This window comes from Patiria miniata, unplaced genomic scaffold (assembly GCF_015706575.1).
Source record: "Patiria miniata isolate m_02_andy unplaced genomic scaffold, ASM1570657v1 HiC_scaffold_21, whole genome shotgun sequence".
Lineage (NCBI taxonomy): Eukaryota > Metazoa > Echinodermata > Asteroidea > Valvatida > Asterinidae > Patiria > Patiria miniata.
The window spans coordinates 209,249-232,457 of NW_024037060.1; the positions used below are offsets into that span (position 1 = coordinate 209,249).

Sequence of the window (23,209 nt, forward strand, 5' to 3'; positions counted from 1 at the left end):
GCGCATTCGTGCACAAACACGGCGCGATGTCCTATCCAGTCTGTGTATATGGAGATCAATGGTGCTCTCCAAGAAAAAAAATGGTTCGCCGATAATAAAATGCCCGATTGCAAACTGAGACAGTCGGTCAGTTGGGCGCGTGTTGCAATTGGGTCCAGTTGCAAAGAAACGTGTCATCAAACAGAATCTCTAGTTGGACAATCCCGACGTGAGTCACGGTTTTACATAAAAAAGCGTTTTCTATTGGCTGTCAGCCTGCCAGGTTTCTTAGCCTGAGCCTAGCCTGTGCACTTCAAAAACAGTGCGTACATTATTATTGCACTGCACTGCATGCAGTACATGCAGCGGAATGTATGAAAAGCAATGTGGAGCTAGTTTACTGAGCGCGCGTGTGCCACGAATTTGTCGTCAGTTGTACCATTTTGATTCCTCCATGGTATTACTATACCTCACCACCTTATAATGTGATGGCCAATGTGAGGAGAAGTTGTAGTTAAATTTAGTACCAGTATTTGATGATTTCCGTCACTCGTCAGGCAAGTGAAGTGTAACGTATTGTTAGTACTTGTAAGTTGTAGCGGAATTCAAGCTGATTCGAAGTGCGGGGGATAAGTGGGTAAGTTGACAATCATGACAATCACTAGTAATGGCTAAGTAACACCCATGAGTAACACTAACCGTGGAGGAAGCTATTTTCTTCCTCCATGCACTAACCTAGCCCCATAAATGTGGCCTATTTACTGGACTGCCTCCGTAAACATAGGCCACACATCCACATGTACAAAAATCGTGTCGACGGAGCCAAATTTTGATTTTCACATTTAGGCTTAGTTTGTAGGGTTTTTTTTGCTTTAAAAGCATACTCACCCTCTTTATAGGCTAATCAGAAAGTGCTGCCTTTTTCAGATGTATATTTTTCGTGAAATTTCCAGATTCATTTTTACACGTTTGTGTATCAAAATTTCAACATGAAATTTCACAAAAATTAGACATCTGAAAAAGGCAGCACTTTCTGATTAGCCTGTAAAGAGGGTGAGTATGCTTCTAAAGCAAAAAAAACCTACAAACTAAGCATAAATGTGAAAATCAAAATTTGGCTCCGTCGACACGATTTTTGTACATGTGGATGTGTGGCCTATGTTTACGGAGGCAGTCCAGTAAATAGGCCACATTTATGGGGCTAGCACTAACCTAGCCCCATAAATGTTGCCAATTTACTGGACTACCTCCGTAAATAAAGGCCACACTTCCACCATGTACAAAAACATGTAGAACTTTGTCAAATTAATTTTGATTTTCACATTTACTAAGTCTTAGGCTTAGTAAGTTAGGCTAATCAGAAAGTGCTGCCTTTTTCAGATGTCTATTTTTCGTGAAATTTCCAGATTCGTTTGCACACGTTCATGACGTTTGTGTATCAAAATTTCAACACGAAATTTCACAAAAATTAGACATTTGAAAAAGGCAGCACTTTCTGATTAGCCTATAGGCCTACAGAGGGTGGGTATGCTTCTAAAGCAAAAATAAACTACTTAAGTAACTACAAACTTAGCCTAAATGTGAAAATCAAAATTTGACGAAGTTCGACATGTTTTTGTATATGGTGGAAGTGTGGCCTTTATTTACGGAGGTAGTCCAGTAAATTTGCCACATTTTATTTATGGGGCTAACACTAACCATGCTAACAAAGTGTTAGCATGGTAACAGACTTATTACTAAATCAGACAATGGTAGATTGTCATTGTTGTGCGTGTGCGCTTTCTTGCAATTTGCGCGATCTTAAGAATGAGCGCGCATTCATGAGAACGAGCACGCATTCTTAAGAATCATGAGCACGCGATCTTAAGAATGAGTGCTCATTCTTCATGTTCTTAAGATTGCGTGGGAATGATACGTGCGCAATTTATGAATTTTGTGCAATCTTAACAAACATCGGGAAAAAATGTTGCGGCAGCGGAAAGAATGTTGCAACCTGACGCTACTTCAGCGGTTGTGTACAAAGTCTATGGAGAGTCAAGAAAAATGTTTAAGTAGGGGGCCTAATTCCTAACAAAATTGAATGTTTCTCAGTCCCAGAATCATGTCTTATCATTTCTGCAATGACTGACCTTCATTGAGATGATATATGAAGAAAAAAGCAGCGTCAGGTTGCAACATTCTTTCCAATGTTGCAGCCTGATGCCACGTCTGCGGTTTTGTACAAAGTGTATGGAGAGTCAAGACAATTTTCTAAGTATTTCCTAACAAAATTTGAAACATTTCTCAGGACTCCCAGATTCATGTCTTTTCTTATAAAATTTTGCAATGAATGACCTTCATTGAGATGATTAAGAATAAAGTGGCATCAGGTTGCAACATTTTTTCAAAATATTGCATGGCATAATTAAAATGTATGTTGGTCGTGTAGTATAGCCTATAGGCCTGATAGGGCCCCTGTTTAGTTTCGATCAAATTGGAGGCAATTGTGTTTTTTATTTCTCAAAAAATGACCTTTTCAACCTAATTTATTTAAGTACGGCCCAAGCAGTGAACAAAGATGCAGCTAGACTTGCAATGGTGTCGTAATACTGTATTTTTTCCCCTGTTTCTGTCCACTGCAGGTGTCGTTCCGATGAGCCTGGTCAATGCAGCCATCATGGCATCCAGTGCCCCCACCTCAGCGGACGCATGCCTGAGCATCGTCCACAGTCTGATGTGCCACCGGCAGGGCGGCGAGTCGGAGAGCTTTGGGAAGCGTGCCATCGAGAGCCTGGTCAAAAAGCTCAAGGAGAAGCGAGACGAGTTGGACAGTCTCATCACAGCCATTACGACAAACGGGGCCCACCCGAGCAAGTGCGTCACCATACAGAGAACGTTGGATGGAAGGTTACAGGTACAATATGACTCTACTTAGTCCAAATAAAATAGTTCTGCTTCCAGTTACCCGACCTACCCTTTTTTTATGGCCGCTCCCCTAAATTTTTTATCATTAAGTTAAAAAAAAATTTTTTTTTAATATATTAAAAAGAAAATTAATCCATATCTGTCTTCACCAAACGGCTCTCAACAACCTTTTTAAGTAAAAAACGCTTGTAATTTGTTTGCCTACTTACATTCGCTATCTTTGAGCAGAAAGCTCCGATGTTTTTACACATTTCCTTCGCGATTACACGTTCCCTTCGGTGTGCGATTCGCTATTGCGGTGATGATACATGTGCGTAAGGGGCCGTATCATAAGTCCAACGCTTCATAGGTCCGACGCCTCAGACTTATGAGGCGTAGGACTTATGAGGCATAAAATCTATTTATTCCACCTCATAGGTCCGACGCCTCATAAGTCCGACGCCTCATACGGTAAGTCCGACGTCGGAATAACAAGGCGTTTAAAGTTGTCTGACCTATGAGGCGTCGGAGCTATGAGGCGTCGGACCCATGAGGCATCTGACTTATGAGGCGTCGGACCTATGAGGCGTCGGACTTATGGGCCTTTAATTAGTTGGGGGATGCGATTTTGTTGGACTTATGAGGCGTCGGACCTATGAGGCGTCGGACTTATGGGCCTTTAATTAGTTGGGGGATGCGATTTTGTCGGACTTATGAGGCGTTGGACCTATGAGGCGTTGGACTTATGAGCAGACCCCCCATGTAATACTCAATACAGCAATGCTGTACTGGTTGCCACCGTGCTGCCAAAAGAAGGCATGATGGAGATGCGGCAACCAGTCAATCTATAAGGCCACCCAACATAGCGTAACACTGTAGAGTGCACTGCAGTTGCAGGTCGGGTCTGGCGTTGTAAAAATGCCAAGTAAACATTGATTCAGAAAGAAGATTTCTGCAAGTTAATTCACAGAACTTGATCTCTCTTGTCTGTATATTTATTTTCCGTGTTCATGAATTTATTTCGAGATTGTACAGCTCGTACTTGAAGTGTTTCCCTGACATTTCCTGCCACAACACGAGGTTCATTGCCCGCCACAAACAGTGCATCACAGACACTTTATACCAAGCATTATACGGACACTGTTGGCCAGTTTCCCGTTGTGACTAGCATTGTGCATAGTGGTGTGCACGACCTGAAGTCTCCATTATTTTTAAGTTTATCACCCATAAATATTTTTGACATCATTTAAGGCAACTCTTTATCACTTTTTGTGGCCATCTTTGTATAGCTTTCATATAGCGCAAATGGAAATAATTTAGGCTGAAATTCGCATATAATTAAAAACCCTATTCAATCAGCACAAAAAAATGCCCAAAATTCCAACCTACCTACCCTATTTGTTTGTTGTTGGCCATAATGCAAATTGATTATAAATGACTACCAGAAGGTGTGGTTGACTCCAACACTTTGGAATGATTTCCACTTTGTCAGGAGTCACAATTCTGTCAAGTGTTAGTGCCAGATTTCATGGCGAAATATTCTAAAAATATAATGAGGTCATTAAGAAGTGTTTTACAACACCTGAATAAATCCCTGTCATCTGATTGGTGGGTGGTTAATTATACATCCCAACCCACGGCCCGGCCGCACCACAAAAACACAAGTTCTGTTCCTCGGTAAATAGAAGTCCATGTAGGTTCCATTGCACTGTTAAACTATTGGTGGCTCTGACCAGTCAGGTGACGAGCATTTATTCAGGCATGTATGAAACAAATAATGAATGTTTCACAATCATGCATTGGAAAGAATCATTTCATTCAGTGACACATGAAATGTTCAGTGACAGATGGAATATTCTTAGACCAAAAAAATAATAGTTCTGCTTCCAGTTACCCTAGTTACCCTATTTTGACAGTCCCTACCCCAATTTTTTTTTGGTAAAAAAATGAGGAAAAAAACCTGAAAATCATACGGTAACTACCTTTTACCCTTGACTACATGCAGACACCTCAATATGATCGTACACAAACAAATTGCCAAAGTAATTTCCCTACCTACGTGTACCGTACCTACAGTACTACCTACCCTATTTTCAAATGCCACGTACTTGGAAGCAGAAATAAGTTTTTTTGCCTCACCATTGCACTCATAAACATTCATTATATATTATTACACTCTCAATAAACTAGACTGTTTCCTTTCAAAGAAGTATTTGTACCTGTAAGTACAATGTAGCCATTCGCATCTAGACAAGAGAGATCAGTTTGATCTGTAAAGCACAGCATTCTATTTGAAAGCTGTCAAAGAACCTGTTTCTTCTTTGAACTTTGTTCAGGCCTGTCCATCTTCAGAATTGTTGATTTTTAAAATAAACTCTTGCTTAAAATACATTCCAAATTCTGTTGTGGTAGGCCTACAGACTCATTTAAGCCTTATGTACTCTTAATAAACATGAATACATTTTCTTTATTAGGCACGAGGAGTTGAACATTTACATTCAATCCCTTCTGAGTTCTGACATGTTTCTCACAATGGAATACAAAATTCTACTGAGAATCTTTTTGGGTTGGCAGCACAAGATCTAGAACAAAACTGATCACGGATTTAATTCTTTCATTTCTTTCCCATTTTCAAATTAGCAAACCCGTCCATGGACACACTACTCAACAAAAACAGTGCACCCACTCTTGTTTTACTATACTCGCGAGGACAATGCTTTGTGTTTCCCTTTGTCCCTGTAATATAACACTCTCCCATAGACTAAGCACACAAACTTACTACAGAGGACCGTTTCCAACAAAAGACCCAACTCCCCAGGACTGAAAGGATCTGTTGTTCTCCCTTTGTGTGTCGGTCCGGGGGGAGGGGGTTATGTAGAACATGTACATCTTGACACACAGAGTGAGTGTGTCAACAAAAGTATGAAGAATGCAAAATACTCTCAGTGCGAGCACGCACTTGCCATCCGTTGCAGGCCATTTGGTATGTAAGAAGAGGATGTGATTAATTTAGGCCAGCAAGGCATTATTTGTGTGATTTTCCTGTTTTTGTACTGAGAAGGACATGTTGTGTGCCTTGATCCACCAGTGACCTGATTGACAGAAACAGGGGGTGTTTCATTGGTGTCTATGGGCATCTGGGGAAGAGGGTGATGGGGGGGGGGGGGATAGGGGGAGGAGGTGTACATGTAGGAAGGAAACTGCACAAGTGGACATGTCACTAAGGAATAGTACCAGGGGCCAAATAAATTGTTACAAAACATGAAGTATATGCGCTCTGAGCACAAACAGCATGCTGCTCCTAGCAGTTTAGTGTACATGTTATGTACACTATTATTAGTTATCCCTCGCAGAGTGCAAGTGGAACACCGAATCTATCTTCTTGATAGCAAACCTAAAGATAGAACAGGCATGCTGTATGTACACGAACCTTGCAGCGGTAAGCCTTTTACAAGTGTGTGCAGCTGGCAGTGTTTCCCCTGCCCATTCAAACGTGAGGTGGCCCACCTCACTACTTTCAGTGACCACCTCGCTCAATTTTTGCCAATATCACCACCTCGCTGTGAAGATTGGGAAAAAAGGAAATATCAATTGAAACATTTTCATTTTGTGTAATATATGAGCATTTTCCTTTACCTCCATGTACATGTACATGTATCAAGAACTCACAATTTCGATGTGTTTTTGGAATCATTGCGCATTTTTGTGAGCGCTGCATTCTTTTCAGTTTGCAGACTGTAAATTTCGTTTCAATCATCAATTTGAATTGTTACCACCTCGCTCAGTTCATTAGCCAGGGGAAACACTGGCAGCTGGAATGTGGCATGCGTCTTGGAATAGTGTGATACGCAGGGTTCGGTATGGACCATGGTATGATTATGGGATAATATAGCACAGCTTGTTTCCATGGATTGACCAATCAGGATCAAGGATTCAAGTTTGGTTGAAGATAAATGTACTCATGTTATATGGGTCATTCCACCGGATTGGGGAACAATGTGTGACATAAGACCATATTAAGAAAAGCATGAATGCCTTGCTAGCAGTTCCTCTACATAATGTTTGTTTTTGGGTGTTTCACTACTGCAGAAAGTTTTAAATCATTTCAATACATTTTGCCAAAAATATGAGCAAAAAATGTCATTTTGGACTTAACATTGACACCCACCGTGTCAACGTTACATTTGTATCTTAAATTAAATTTCTGTGAAACATAACCCAAATTCACGTGTACAAGACAATAAGAAAAGCTATTGTTACGGTAGTCAGGTATCAAATGGAGCAGAAATGATAGCTTGGTTGTGGACGTAACATTGACAGGTGTCAACCCCAAATGTCACACTTCTATTGAGTGATTTTGAAACCGTTACATCCACACTTGAGGTATTGTTTCTGCTATATTTGAACCCTGACTCTACCAAAACAAAAGCTTTTCTTGGTGCATTAGGTGTCCAGTTTAAATATGCAATGTCAGTTTGGGTAATATTTTACATACGTGTAAAAAATGGCAAAAAAAAGAACATTTGGATGTAACATTGACACGGTGTCAGTGTTACATCCGAATTAATACATTTTTGCTCATATTTTTGTCAAAATACATTCAAATGATTTCAAACTTTCTAAAGTATTGAAACACCCTAAAACTAATATTATGTTGAGCAATTGTTTAGAATGCATCAATTGATACTTTTAATAATAACCAAATATGTACAACATGCACTGCTTCCCAACCTGGTGGAATGACCCATGTATACATGTACAAGCCGTTAATAAACAAAGCCATCCCAGTGGTCAAAATCAATCCAGTGACTTTGCATACCGGTACATCATAGCCTGCATAAAGCAGGATTGTCCGGCAGTGACTACTTGATACAGATTTGCTTTAACTGTCCGAGATTTATATAAATTATAAGTACATTCCATAAGATACAATGTATACATTACAACAAAAACACTGCCACTGACTAGACAGGAAGGAACTAGTGTTTTTCAGAGACTTCTTTTTTATTTTACAACACAAGGATGCATAGGTGCTACACATACAAAGGACACAAAGTACAATAATACACTTCACAGCACACACTCATGATGTGTAAGGTGCTCACACACAGTCACAATGTACATAAAGTATTCAGATCAGAACTTGTCTGGACACACAACTAATTAGAGATGTGCACATGTACAAGAAGTACACTGTATTTGTTTTACAATTATACCAGCCAAAATAAAATGTTCATAAATATAACAGAGTAAACAACAATTAATTTTAAATTTAAAAGTCGTCCATTCAATGCAGTAAAACACGGATAAAAGATCAAGGTTCATTTCAAACTGTAACACCTTTTATTGGTTTGTAATTAAAGAAAAATACTGCCATTTGATATTTTTACGATTTGTAACAAATTGATGGCCCCTAATGATAATAATTAATACCGGTATGCAGCATTTTGTAGTGCTTTTTTTGTTTTTGTACATCATTTTTTAGTTTGAACAAACAGTGATCTAATCAGCGTATTGCAAATATTAAGAATGTCCAATTTAAGTCAGTTAATAATTCAAGAATGCACAGCTACCGGCCCTACAGTGTACACTTGTACATACATGTATACATGTGCAATGTGGGAAGGGAGAGAGGCCATGCATGTATGTATGCCCAGGAATGTTTTTGATGTTTGTTGGGTTCAATAACTTTGTGGTTGTGTACGTATTTATCTTTTCAAGTTTTCAAACTGTGGACAGAGAACAAAAGAGAACAATATTGTCCACGAATTCCCAGCATCCGTCCGCGATTGGGGTCGTGTTCAAAACCTATGGGAGTCTTCCTAAAAAGTTAAAAGAGTACAAGGGCAATTCCACGGTAACGGAAGGACGTTTTCACTCATTAAACAAAATTTCAAATGTGTGTATCACAGACACTGTTCATAGTTACAGCAAACAAATGTCACAATTGTATTGCTATAATGCTACTTTCATTTTCCACACTTTTGAGGGGGAAAGAATGCCTCCCGTTTTTGAATTATGAATATTAATGAGGTCGGTAACGGAAGGACGGTAAAACGGACAAGGGTTTTTCAACTTACTCGCGTTTTGCGTAAACTCTGTGAATTTTATGGGGCAATTATATTTTAAAGGTAAGAAATGGAATCCCTGAAGCTTTATCTATACTATACCGCCTTTCATTTGACTTTAAGTGTTTCGGTAATATAATTACAACGTTTTAAGCAGATTATGATTTGGTAACGGAAGGACGGTAACGGAAGGACAAAAGGTTTACTCAATTACAGCATGAACAAAATGTGAATTTACACTAATTATACAAGTGAAACAAATTACTGAAATGTGTAACTGAATGTGAAATCAACAATATGCAGACCTGGCATAAATAATTACATGTATACCCAAGAAACTATTGAGATAAAGATAGAAGCCTGCTAATTAATGATAACAAAAGAAAAACGAAAACAACCCAAAACACATAATTCACGAACACAAGACAACTACAGAAATGGACTTCAAACCCATCACCTCAATCCTTAAAAGTTTAAATGCACAGTATTTCAACTCTTGAGTATATTGGTTACATGTTCACCAACAACTTTTAATAATAATACCGGTAGGTTCAGTGGTTTACCTAAAGGGTGGGGGGGGGGGGCCGACCAGCCTACATGTACATTTAAGGTAAAAACATCTACCGGTAGTACTGATGGCTTCAGTTAGGTGTTGCTTTTAATTGAACTCTAAAATCAATGTTTGAAATCAAATTACAATGATTTAGAGTAGTAACAATTAATTTATAAACATCCAAACTGAAATTGTTAACTTGGGCATAATTTGTCAAAGATTGCACCTCACATGTCTTACACATGTAAATTGAATGAAAGTGCCCCAAAGTACCGGTACTTTCTGCCATCTCATTTTTGACTTAATTTGCTTCTGGAATGGCTTCACAGAATTCGTATCTTTCTCTATTGTCCATGAATGCTGATGGCAGCAACTTTATGATTTGATTTTCTGCAACAACTCCATACATGTACAAGTACTGGTACATCAGCATATATGTACATGTACATTGTACATGTTGTACATGCCTGTGCCTTCCTTTGTAATAAACACCTTGCCCTGCTTATCCCGCTTTTGTGAAGGTGGGTCACATGAATGTCCTTTCAATGCTCATTATACATGCACGTATTTGCAGTGATTTTCATTTTTCAAACATGAGCGCAAATGTCGTAACATTTGATAAAAATACGATTTGTCCTTCCGTTACCGTCCTTCCGTTACCAATTTGGTAACGGAAGGACGTGATTTAATTAATTGTAATTAAAAAACGAGAAGAAAAGCAGTGTCGGTTATAATGTCATATTGAAGGCCTACCTAAACTTGCTTTGCACAATAACTTTCAATGCATTCATACTGCAAGTTTTAAAAATAAATTAAAAATATGTATATTTTCGGTAACGGAAGGACATTTTCGAAGGCTGAAATATTTGAAGTCACTGAAGCGAAGCAAATTACGCAAAATGTTAAAAACAAGTTTTAGTCGGTTTTTCAAGACCAATACTTTCTCATGACAGAAACTGATGGCATTAGTACATATTTTTGTGTGTGTTTTGGTAGAATACTTTCATATCACTATTAATCACATTTTTAGGATTAAAACAGGATTATTACATAATCCTATTTTTTTGTACTGAAATGTATAAAAAATAAAATTCCAACTTCAAATCTTGAAAATATAGACTTCTAGCTTTCATTTGATGCCAAATTTGTTTAAGTCACATGTATTTGAATTTTTTGGTGTCATGTCCACTTTGGTGTGGAATTGCCCACAAACAAAAAAGGGACAATAGGACGTCCACGATCGACGGTGAACACATGTTTGCGTGTGTAGGGTCTATGTACATATGTCTGTACTTCTATGTACATGATGTACGTATCTTTACATGTATGTATGTACCTGTCTGTACCTGTGCACATGTGTGCATGCTTATCTTGTGGTTTGCCTAATTGCAGTACATTGTACAATGGGTGGCTCCACCTTGAATCAATGTTTCCAAGAAATGTGATCAGTCACTTACCGGCATCTTTTTGGAACAACTATCTAGAGCATGTTTGTGCAGCACTTGTGTGTGATTTAAGCTAACTGAATTGGTCTGATGGATCATGAGCCTAACATGGAGTGACTTGTGTGAGGGTTCAAGGATAGGTTAGAGGATACACTTCCAAATTTTTAATAACAGGTTGGAGTCGAGTATTTTTAAGTGAGGAGTGAATTTTAAAATAATTTAGTATTCAATTTTTTCAACTTGGACTTGATGGAATATTTTAACATTCCATTTATGATCAAAATACAAAAATGTAAATGTGTGTCTGATTGGGATTTGCATTAAACTGCGCAATTTTTGTCGAAAATCGACGAGAGCTTGTTAAAATAGTATAAAAATCAGGTAAACAGCAGAGGGCTGATATTTGACCAATATTGAAAACAATTATTTGAGCTACCGGTAATATTCCTCAGAGAAGCTCTCAAATGATGCTCCAAAGTGACATTCAATCAACACAATTAACCTATAAAAACAGTACACATGTCTCTTCATCTCCTCCAGAACGCTCAAAAGTTTTAAATAAAAAATGCTGTTCAGATATATTCATTTGATAATCAGATTCTCAGTATATTCGGCAAAGCCCTACTTGACTCATTTCTCTGTGTATTATTTGTTTTTGTATTGTGTTCGCTAGAGTTATAACCTCATTGAGATGCTCAGCCTAGAAATGCATCATGATGTAAATCCTGTTTGTGAAATGTCATCACTCATTATAAACATAAAAGATTTTTGTCAAAATATTCCTATACACACATCCATGACAACCATGGAGGTAGGAACAACCAACCACAAAAATACCCAACAAAAACAGCCAAACCCAATGACTGTTTCCTGTAGATCAAGGCAAAAATACTGTAGACACTTCAATGTAATAGTATATTTTTTTTACCTCTGAAGAAGTCCTTGCTAAGGATGAAATATTTGGCCTCTCTAATTTTTTGATCAGTATAATTTTTGTTATATTGTCTGTTCATTGTCTGCTGCATTGGTGGTTATAAGAAAAAAGAGAAATTTATGGGTGGTTGTGAGTACGTACCGGTACATGTACATGTATATGTACATGTACTGCGTGTTGATCAAATGAACCAGTGAGGATTGTATTTGTTCATTGCATTCACAAAGTACATGTGTACATGTACATCACACTAGTCCGCTTTTAACTTGGTTATGCCCTATATGGATCTAAAATTTTTGTATAGATGTTATGCACAGTAAATGCATTTTCCCATTGCCAAGTACATGTTTACACGTATAATTATATACGGGCATCAGTAGTTGGGCACTAGTAGTTGGCCAGCCGTCATCGGCCCTGCTAAGAAAAAATTGTCAGTAATGGATTTGTGGTGGTAAATTATATGCGTGGCCTGTCCCCAAGAAACACAGCTGACTGGAGCCATGGTGCCCATGAGTCTGGAAGTGGTAGGCTGGGCCGCTGGGATGAGAAAGCTTGAACTCTCATTGCAGCCTGGACATTAGACTGGTAACCTGACCATATACATGCAGCCATTACCCTCCATCTGTATTTACTTGCATTGGATGGTACCTCCGCACCACAAATATTATCTTCTGCAGGGTAGTATTTAGTAACGTCATGTGTGAAACATACAATGTACATGGTGTACATGTACATATCACGTGATTGAAAACTATATCATGTGATAGTATTCCATAGCAGTAAGCTGATGTCCCTTATCAATTTGGATTTTTGGATAGATTTGTTTTGTGAATGAATGTCAATTCAAGTTAGACTTCATTTTGATTTTTTGGGGTCATCCTATAGGCCTATAGGTGGAGCTTTAAGGGGATAAAAATGGTCGTGCAATTAATATTGTTTGTTAATCTATATATTTTTGAGCCAGCATTGGGAATGCATCCTTTGTGTATTTATGATATGGGCACATCGTGAGGGCAGTTTTCCTTATTGTATGATCACGATAACTTTTGTGACAGCCCTTATGAGGATGAGATGTTCTGATCAGGGTTTCATCTTACCGTTTAAATAACTGTAAATACATGTAATCGCCTAACAAGTGTATCTCAGTGTAAATTCATTTCTTGGTGTTGGCGTAATGCACACTGTACAGCACAAATTAGTGCTGGCAATATTTACCTTTTTGGTAGTAATTATTTCTCCGTTCCCCCCCCCCCCCCCATATTGCTATCAATAAACCAAACCAAGCTGGAAGGTTTGTAATAGCAGTCTTCAGTGCAGATTGAAACATGCAGAGGCCTATTGGTCATGGGTCTGTCTCCTGAAGTTGAAGCCAAAAGTTGACTCAAAATTTGAGCCTTTCTGACTTTTGTCTTGGTTTTTTTTCCTGTGTAGGTAGCAGGCAGGAAGGGGTTCCCTCATGTCATCTATGCACGGATTTGGCGCTGGCCCGACCTGCACAAAAACGAGCTCAAACATCTCAAGTTCTGCCAGTTTGCGTTTGACCTGAAATGTGACAGTGTATGCGTCAATCCGTACCACTACGAAAGAATTGTATCGCCAGGAATTGGTAGGAACAGATTTTATTCAAATTTTGTAAAAAAAATATAAAAAAATAGCTGAATTGAGATGTAGTATCAAAATTGTTGAGGTTGAAAAAATTGATGCCTCTTTTCATAAAGTTCAGGAACGTTTGGCTGATTGTTCTGCTGTATTCTGAACATCCTTTCTGCTAATATGGCTGAGTGCCATGGGAATGGACCCCAGCTACTGATGGCATTTTCCTGCAATTATTCCAATTGCATGTAAAAAAAAACAACCAAAAAACAAACCAAAAAAAATTAAAAATTCCAAGGTCTGCTGGCAGTAAGTCAATTGCCCAAAAGAAGCAGCATATATCTCATTAAGCAAACTGACATGAGCATCACATTGTAGTTGAGCATATTCAGCACTTCCATTTTCATGTTTTTATAGTACAACATATGAATTAGAATTAAATCTACACGTAATTAAATTCATGAATGTACAACACCCTTGTGCAAGAGGATCAGCTTTAATTCTCATATTGTTGAAAAGTCCATGTACTAAACATACGAAAATTAGGTTGTGTTCATTTATTGTATGTACTGACCATGTATACCAAAACATAGCCTTGACACTCACACAGCAACTACTGCCAGAATCGCAAATAATGAAATCGCTGAAGCGAACAATTTCTTTCCAAGAAAGCCTTTCATTGCTGCCTGGTTTGTTCCCCCAGCTGCCTGTGAAATCTTTGCTTGTGTGCTACCACAATGCTGTATTGTTCAGGAAAAGGTTCAGTGCCTGTACAATGAGAAGTTAGAAAGCGTTAAATGGAGTCCTATAGTGTGCTAAAGCAGGCCATTTTGTGAAGACCAGAGCCACATTTCAAAATTCTGAGAAGCAAATTAATGTGCTCATCAAAAATTTATATTTCACTACATTTCGGCTGTAAACAGTTTTCATTTTTTTATTTTCTTTTGTAAACAAATGTTTGCTGTGCTTAACCCCAGTAGTTTTGACATTCCTAGAAATTCCTGCGGACTGCCTCTGTTGTTTTATTTTACAATAAGAGTGTAAACTGTTGGGTTGTTTCATGATTTACGGTAATTTATAATTTTATGATTTTTGTTTCTATAAAGTGCCAACATTACTGAAATGTGTGCACATTTTTACCCCAAAATGGTAACAAAAACCATATTCCATAAAATTCCATCTTATGAATAAAAACCATGTTGCTCCCTTTAAGAAAATCTTATTATGCGTGTACATGTAATAATTATTGCTGATCTGTTTTATTGCTACACGTAATTTGAATTTTAAAAAATGTGGTTTACAAACATTATAAATATTTCACTTTTTTTATTTTCAATATTGTTTTGTCACTTCTAGAAATAGAACAACACCTAACCACCCCGTCCTTAAATGAAAAATAAACCTACATGAGAGGCAGACTTTTCTCAAAACTAAGGGAATTGCATTAATTGATGAAAAAAATAGGTATGTCTATAATATAAAGATAAAATTGACAAGTTTTCTTATTTCCATTTTTCTTTTAGATCTTTCTGGTTTGACTCTTCAGCAGACAGGTGAGTGACAAACCTGGGGAAGAAGTATTATTTGAACTGCTGATGCACACAGCTGACAGGATGCACACTTTAAATGGTTTGACCAAAAAAAAAATGTTGCTGGTTCGTGTGTCAAACCATTTGAAATGTGGCTGCTGATCCCATGTGCATCAGCAAATGATGTTCCCATGGCCTTTAGGTCGAAAAAACAAATTGTCGGTCTCTGGTCAGACCAAATTTCCAGAATTGATGCGGCGACACGTTTTTTTGGGGGGGGGTCGGCTTTTTTTTTTTTTTCAAGCTTGGATTGTAGTTTCTTGTACAGACAATTTTGCTTTTGTTGTGTCCTCATACCGGTATACATTCGTGTCCTCCATAATTTGCCTTGGTGCAATTTCCCCATTCCTTGGTGCTCCTTGGTACACAAATTTGAGGTGGTGCGACAATAGAGATCGCTTTTGTAGCTACCGTGGAAAATTTGGAGAAAAAAAAAAGATTGACTCGCATGATTAAAATCGACGCGCGCGCTGACCAGAGACCGACCTTTTTTTTTGTCTTCATAGTCATCACAGTATTTTTTTTGTCCTTATAATCATCACAGTATACGTTGTAGCAACCTAATATTATGGCAAGGACTAGATATCAGTGTTCTAAACTTTAAGATTTCTCAACTTTTTTTTAAACAGTATTCATTTCAAAGTTATGGTCTCCTGAGCCTGGTAAAGTGACTCCAATTGATGTACATGTACCAGTAGTATCAAGCATTTGTCTAAACCAAGCCTAGAAAATTGTGTGTTTCAATGGTTTAATGCCATTAATTTCTTATGCTGTGTGTCAATGTTCAACCATTGTTTTCTCATGGAACGTCTGTGGATGATTTTTTTTCAGGATTTTAAAATTTTTCAGACTTCCTCTATTTCTAAGCATTAGCACTGAACATAACAAAACATAAATAAGAAAGGATATGTTTACCCATGTGTTACCTTCTGGGTTAGTGTGCTGTTGATAAAAATCCTGCTGTTGCATTACACTAGCTGTGAATGCACAGTCAACTAATGAAACAGGATGAAAATACACGTGTACGTTTAAAGATGTTGGACGGAATAAAACCCATTTGGAAAGGGTAGAACAGGAGTTTACAAGATTGAGGTTCCACTGAAAACAAAAAATCGAGCATCCCTCAAATCTGGGCAATTATATGCGTATACCCGGTACGTACTGTATGCATGTACATGTACACAGTAGATGTACATGATATACAAATGCATGGTACATGTACAGTGCATGTACATGTACATTTGTTTGGGACGTCACATTAATCCCTTGGCTCCTCTCTGTGGAGCCAGCATCATGTCTCACTGCCAAATGTTGGCACTTGATGTCAACACCCCACCCACAATCATGTGTGTTGGCCAAGTTTCCTCACCAAACATGTAGTGATTTATCTTCCTTGTGGGTTTTTTTTTTTTTAAGTCAGCCTTGGAATTGGGGTTTGGAAACAAATCCATTTTAAGGTCACCAGGGTTATTGCCTGTTACCACATTGGTTTGAAACCAGAGCTTGTCAAAAAAAATTGGCAGGTACCGTACCGCTGTCTGTGACTGTATCCATTTTTTCCCTAGTTTGGAAGAAAATGAAATTGATATGATGTATGTACAATGTACATACTATGTACAAGTTATGTTAAAATGCACTCTGAATAAGAGTTACTTAATTTTTCCTCATAAACATGTATACAATCAATTACATGTACACATATCAATAATGTATTCAATTTACTGAAATTGGACGGGAAAAAAACTAATTATACAAACAGATACACAGCCACAAACTTTGCAATTACAGATAAATGTACAGGTACATCAACACTCTAACCCATCTATAAAAGCAAGTCTAACTGAGTTTTTCATTTTAAGTCTCAGGCCTGTTTTCAAGGATCTGAATGTATAATAATACATGTACCTGTCGTAAACCAGTGACCCAGTTTATTTTTGGTACCCGGTACTTCAACCAATCATGTGGGATCTGCAGTACTAAATCCATCTGATCAACTACAAAGCCAGGATTTTTCTGATGAGAGTGTGGATAAAAAGGAAAATTGAATCAAAATGTACTATTTATATACAATGTATACTTTACTTTGTATTTTATAAAACAAGGATTTGTGACAAATGATAATAATTATCAAAATTTGAACATTATGTGTACCACTGCACCATCATTAGATAGGGTTGTGCATTTCAATTAAATTTACCGGTAGTATTCAATTATTCGGATTTTGACTTGATCGAATATTCGAATGTACTCCAATTGTGAAGATCAAGTTGAACATGTTCCAGCGTAAACAGGCCGCCGATCTAGATTTGCATGCACAAATTGACAAAGAGGTTATTAAATTAATATAAGAGCGGGTAGCGGAATGATTTTGAAGAAAATAATTGATCTACTATTCCACCTGGAAGCTCTCAAATGTGGCAGTTGACAGACAATAAAACCACACGACTTAATACGATTCAAATAACATCTTGGATGTTTTTCATCATCTCCTTGAGACCGCCCACATTTTTAGAATATTTGAATCCAAAAAAAAAAAACCCCACTATTTGGATATTCGGTTGCTGATCCAATATTCAAATATTCAGTATCAGCACAGCCCTTTCGTTAGAAAAAAATACCCCACAAGTTAGTACAATGCAGTACCAAAACAGCCAGTCGTACTTTTGTTGATATTAAGTATTTGGTGACGAATGGTGCTGAATACAAGCCTAGAATTATTGATTGGTTGGGCAAGCCAATATGCCGTCATGTACTTGGCATTCTTCATTTCATTCTCTTGTCTTTTCCCCCTCAAGTCCTTTATCCCACTCTCTGACTGGTCATGACTCATACATATCAAATAAACTTCTACTAGTACAAACCATCCACTGATCCAGAAGGTACGGTAAAATGCAGATTGGATGTGAAGATATATGCAGTCATCTGCTGTTGACATTCATTCGCTAAGCATTTCAAGATCATGTGTAGCAATAGACTGTACTGGTACCGGTATGCGTTAGAAGGCAATGGTTTTGTTTTGCTGGGATGGGCACGAGCAATCCTTCTGTGCATTCATTGTTGATTAGGAAACATTGTACATTTAAATAACCCAAAATATACCCTCTGAGACACTTGCAAAGCAAAAGGTCTTCATGTATGTGATGCTTGTTTTCTGTGGACTGCCCGCTCAGTATATTGCACGAGTATTTTACATTTATGTAATTGAATTAAATCTGCAAAGTTACATGTACAATACACAGTTTAACTTTTTATTTTCCTTAAGTATTCATGAACATGTTTGGAGTGTAGCTTTAAAATTAATAATATTCCATGTGCAATCGGTGTTTGGATATTTCTGGCAAGAGAAGGAAGGTTTTTTTTTAATTATGAAGGTAAAATTTAGATTTACTAAATTTAGTTAAAGCAAATACATGTAATTTAGGTTTGATGTATAATGCTTGCCAATTACATATTAGTTAAAGGTTTACAGATATTTTATTGAACTTTATACTTCAAATAAAGAATCTACAGTTGGATCTATTTTATTAGCCTAATCTTATAAATTTAATTTTTCATAGATGATTGAGTACATTCTATGCTTATTTCATTTTTAAATGGTCATATGATTGTGCATTGTACTATTATTCAAATTGCTCCATTCACCAATGTTGACATAGCCATGGTATAATTTATCAATTTAAGCTCTTGAATTTTCAATGTTTTTTGGTCCTATTTTACAGATACATAAACTTTGAACAGTGAAATTTGTTAAACCCCAAAGCCAGCATCACTTCCAAAAATTCAAACAATGTTTGTTCGACACTATACATGTAATTCTCGATTGAAGATTTCTTTGGTCATGTTGCAGCAGGTCCTCCGGGCCGACTCGTCAAGGATGAATTTGGCGGCGAGTGTGTACAGGTGGAGCACAACATATCCCACCCGCCTGGCACGAGTAACGGCCTGGGCCGTGTGCCACACAGCCTGGGCCAGAGAATGCAATTTAGTGGACCTGTGCCGTCCACCTCACAGATGAACGACTTCAGTAGGATGATTGCACCCCACAGTAAGTCCCCAAAATGGCCCGCCCGCCCTCCCCCATCCCTTCCTCTCCCCCCCCCCTCCCCCCCCCCCCTTCCTCCCCCCCCCTTCCTCCCCCCCCCCCCTTCCTCCCCCCCCCCCCCAATCAAAACAAATACTCAGTTTATGGACTCTGTGCAAGACTAACAGAGGATGCTCTCTGCCCACTTTCTAGTGGGGGACACACCGCATGCGCATACTGGTTTATGTGCAATTGGCTAAAAGTACCGTATGCACAATCAATTTGAGCATCTTGGCGTGAGTGTCAATTGCTGTCAGCAATGTGTTTGCGTGTCCCTCCCAGTGGTCTCCCCCAACTCTCCTTTTGTAACCGTTGAAGAGGCGCTTGTGCACGGAACCCATAGCATGAACTAGAATCTGGAAAATCTTTAGCAGAGTGCAGCGTTCTCCACAAAGCCATGACCACAATGATAGTTTTAGGTCATGGAGGGCACTCTTCAAAGAACTTAGAGGGCGTTCTTTAGAGAGGTCAAATTTGAATTCATGCTGTGTCGACCTGTTAGTCATTGAAGATTGGGTGAAATGTTGTTTAATGATTTCATTTGTGTGTTTAAAATCAACCATTGTGTTTGCAACCTCGGCTTACAGTCCGTATTCTAGTTTCAACAACAGTCAACACAACCATTGTTCAATTTATGTTTTTACTTGGAGTAACTCTGTCCTGCCACTTACATGAACATGCAATCCATGATCATCGTCATTTTCATCACCTCTCAGCATTTCCAATGCAAGGGTAGCTCTCATATCGGGCCAGTCAGTGCTGCCTCAATTTTTAAGCATTTCTGCCAGTTTCCCCACAAAATAAGCTGATTTTGTTTGTTTGTGTTTGATTAAACCTTTGAATAATTTGCCAAGAAGAAAACAAATAATCTAATTAGCAGCATCAGTGTTCCAACTGCGCATGTGCATAACAAGTTTCAATGATTTTTACTTTGGGATTTTTACTTTGGGTTACATGCTCACATGTCTGTGGGGGACGTGATAACCAAACTGTATTCCGCAATTTTTCTTGCAATCAAAAAGTCGATGGAAGCTTTCGTTCGCACGAAAGTTGGTGCACGTAAAACACCTAAATACTTCACTGTCCAAGCTTCTTGAAATTTTGCGTTTACATCAGAACAAAACAACTTCTTTAATTTTGCTGGTACCTGCTATGATTTTTTACGCATACGGCAACTTGTTTATACTGGAAAAAAAATCGTCAAACTTGATGGGCGCATGCGCAGTTGCAATACTGAACCAGCTTATTTCTACCTTACGAAAAAATGGACTGAGAAAACAGCCTTCTGAACTTGCCCTACCCGTCCTCACTAAAGGAGTTAAAGAAAAAGAAATTGAAATAGTGCTTTGACAGTTTGAAAGTGCCAAGTGCAGCTCCCATTTGTTCTTCATTAGTGGACTTCCCTCTGACATTAACAGACTTCCTCCAGGAAGTGAAGAGACAAATACCCCGGTAGGTTGCTCTCTCCGGAGGATGGGTGGATCTCACTCTCCCTGCGAAAAACACACCCTGTGCCTGACAGTTGTGACCTCAAAAAATGTGGGTCAAACAGCTTGTTTATCGTCTATCTCTCACAATAACAAAAGAAAAAGAAGGAATTAGAAAAAGCCTTGTTTTTCCCGAGATTTTTTTTGTACTAATCATTCTTCATTGATTATAAAAAAAATAGTACAGAAAAGGTCCATGAAAACACAAGTAATTTTTACTTTAAAATAGTCCATTTGTTTGCAAAATTGGCTTAAGAAACTAAATACTACCCCCCCCCCCCAAAAAACCCCTCATTTGAAGACAAGGATTTAACATTTTCTTTTACTTTGCTGTAAATAGACATTTAAATTTGTATAGTTGGATACTTTTGGAGCATTCTACCGGCGCTAACACAATGCTTCTTTGTTAATCATTTGTAGATTTACCAATTTTTCAGAAAATTCTTGTGTCAGCTTTTAACACACAAGAATTTTCTGAAAAATTGGTAAAGCTTTTTAAGCTTCAATCTTCCATTACTCATGTTTACTTCAATTCCTTTTTGCTTTCTGAACAGTTCCAGGGTAGTTGGTGTTGATAAAATTCCAATCATTAAGATCCTGAAAGTGGAAGAAAAAAAATGGACAAAATATTTGATCCTGAAAAGATTGCATTGGATTTGTGTGCCTTGCGTTTCAGCCATTAGCACTAGCCTGCCTGTGCCTTTGTCACAACCTCTCATGGTGAGCACCATACCAGACCAACAACATACATCACAGCCTAACCATCCTATCATCACCAGTACTGCAGTCATGCCACAGGATCCCGCACAGATAGGTACATAGATTGACCTCCCAGTCCAGTCCAGGAACCAATGTCATGGCACCGCTAGTTTTCTGCTCAATTAGCCTCAAGCTCCATTTTATTGTGTCCCTAATCGCAATACATGCAGGCACTCATTTGCAGTTTTAGTATTAGTCTCATGCAGATCTTGCCACTTCAACTGAAACTTTTTTGGGGGGGGGGGGAGCAGAATCATTATTCCTGCAGCTTATGCTTCTCCTCCAAGAACGTTCTTTCTGTCTTCACAAACATTGCTTTGATTTTATGGCTTCAACACGTTCAGCAATTTATATTAACACATTTTGTTGTAGAGTAGCTATTTAAGAAAACTAACAGCTTCAGCTGCAAATTCACATCAGTTCAGTTGTTTTTGAGTATATGTAATTTTCAAGTGCTCTCACTTCACTATGTTGTATTCAACGAGAATTGTACACATACAAAGAGGCAAATTCCTTCTACATATTTTCAGGGGGAAGTTTTCTACAAAATTTAAAGTTGATAGTTTTTTGACAAGATCTTAACCTGAACTGTGTGATCGGTTTTACCTGTTAAAAAAAGAAAAGATGGGAATGTGCAGCCATTTCGGACATTTTCTTTCCAGCTGCTTCTTGCTATTAATGTCATCTCAGGGTTCATTTCATTGTGGATGCTTGCTGAGTTTGATGAAAGCTGGAATCCTTGAAAGATCAGTTTTTCTGTTCCTCATTTCCAGGCTCTTCAATGCCCCAGATGGGACAACACCCCATGGCTTCTCAGATGCCTCCCATGCCCCAGTCCCCCAGCACTTCCTACCCGCCCCTTCCCAGCGTCCAGTCCCCCAGCTCGGCCCCACCCTCCATCCAATCCCCCTCAGTTCAGGCCCAGCCCGCCTCCCAGCAAGCCCAGGGTCCACCGGCCCCTTCCCAGGGTCCCTCATCCCAGGGCCCACCGCCGCCGCAAGCACCCCAGCCGTCGCAAGTTGCTGGGAGTTCAGCAGGTTCTGCGGGGGTTCCTGGCCCATCGGGACAACCTGGTCCCTCAACAGGCCCTGGACCTGCTGGACCGACATCCCCAACTAGGTCCACCTCTAACCAGCAGATGGCCAGAAGTAAGTGGATTAAGAACAATTCAGTACAGTCTATCTCAAGGCTTAAAAACTTGAAGGGTGTGTGACAAAAGGTTTCACTTATGTAAAAAAATCAGCTCCTCAAAATAATTTGTCCCTTCCACAACCAAATTTGTCTTGTTGTAAAACACAACAAACACACCACATCGGTGACTTAAACCACAAATTTCATTGTCTCAATTTTTGTAAATTTCCAAAATGTTCTGAATTTGCATTCGCAGCAAGTACTACAATCTGGACGGGGAACAACACAATGTCCTACAATCCTGGCATGCCGGGGGGCACGTCCCAAGCAGCCAATCCAACGAATCCGTACTGGCAGCAGACCAATCAGATGCAAGGAGAAATCCCGCTCAATGCCCCACTCTCAACTCAGCCAGGTAGGTCCAAGAATGAACATTGAGAACATTCTAAGTACCACTGAGATATCACTGCATTTTAAATAAATCACTCGACTTCAAGGCATCTTCCGTGAGAAAAAATCCACCCTCAATGCTTTGACTGTATAGATTAACAGCACAGCATTGATGGAAGAATGTTATTAATTGTAACGCATGTTACTGTGGAATTGCCCTTATGATGATTATTCCTGTTATTTGTTTGTGGCTATGAAAAAAGAATTATGTTTTTAACTCCCACAAGTGACAACACTTTTTTGTTTTGTTTGTTTAA

General features: G+C 38.6%; 1 protein-coding gene across 4 annotated transcripts in view; it reads left to right on the top strand.

Moving 5' to 3' along the window:
- Window positions 1-303: 303 nt before the first annotated feature.
- The window catches only part of LOC119729887 (mothers against decapentaplegic homolog 4-like), a 29,295-nt gene continuing 6,389 nt past the window's right edge, over window positions 304-23,209 (top strand). Inside the window, exons 1-8 of one of the 4 annotated variants that reach the window (XM_038202677.1) lie at window positions 305-616; window positions 2,601-2,872; window positions 13,294-13,468; window positions 14,979-15,008; window positions 18,871-19,089; window positions 21,289-21,426; window positions 22,145-22,519; window positions 22,759-22,917. In XM_038202677.1, coding sequence (XP_038058605.1) covers window positions 2,612-2,872; window positions 13,294-13,468; window positions 14,979-15,008; window positions 18,871-19,089; window positions 21,289-21,426; window positions 22,145-22,519; window positions 22,759-22,917 — 1,357 coding nt within the window. In that variant the 5' untranslated portion in view covers window positions 305-616; window positions 2,601-2,611. Of the gene's footprint in view, window positions 617-2,600; window positions 2,873-13,293; window positions 13,469-14,978; window positions 15,009-18,870; window positions 19,090-21,288; window positions 21,427-22,144; window positions 22,520-22,758; window positions 22,918-23,209 lie in introns of all 4 variants that reach the window. The other 3 variants (XM_038202678.1, XM_038202679.1, XM_038202680.1) reach the window with 3 other exon arrangements.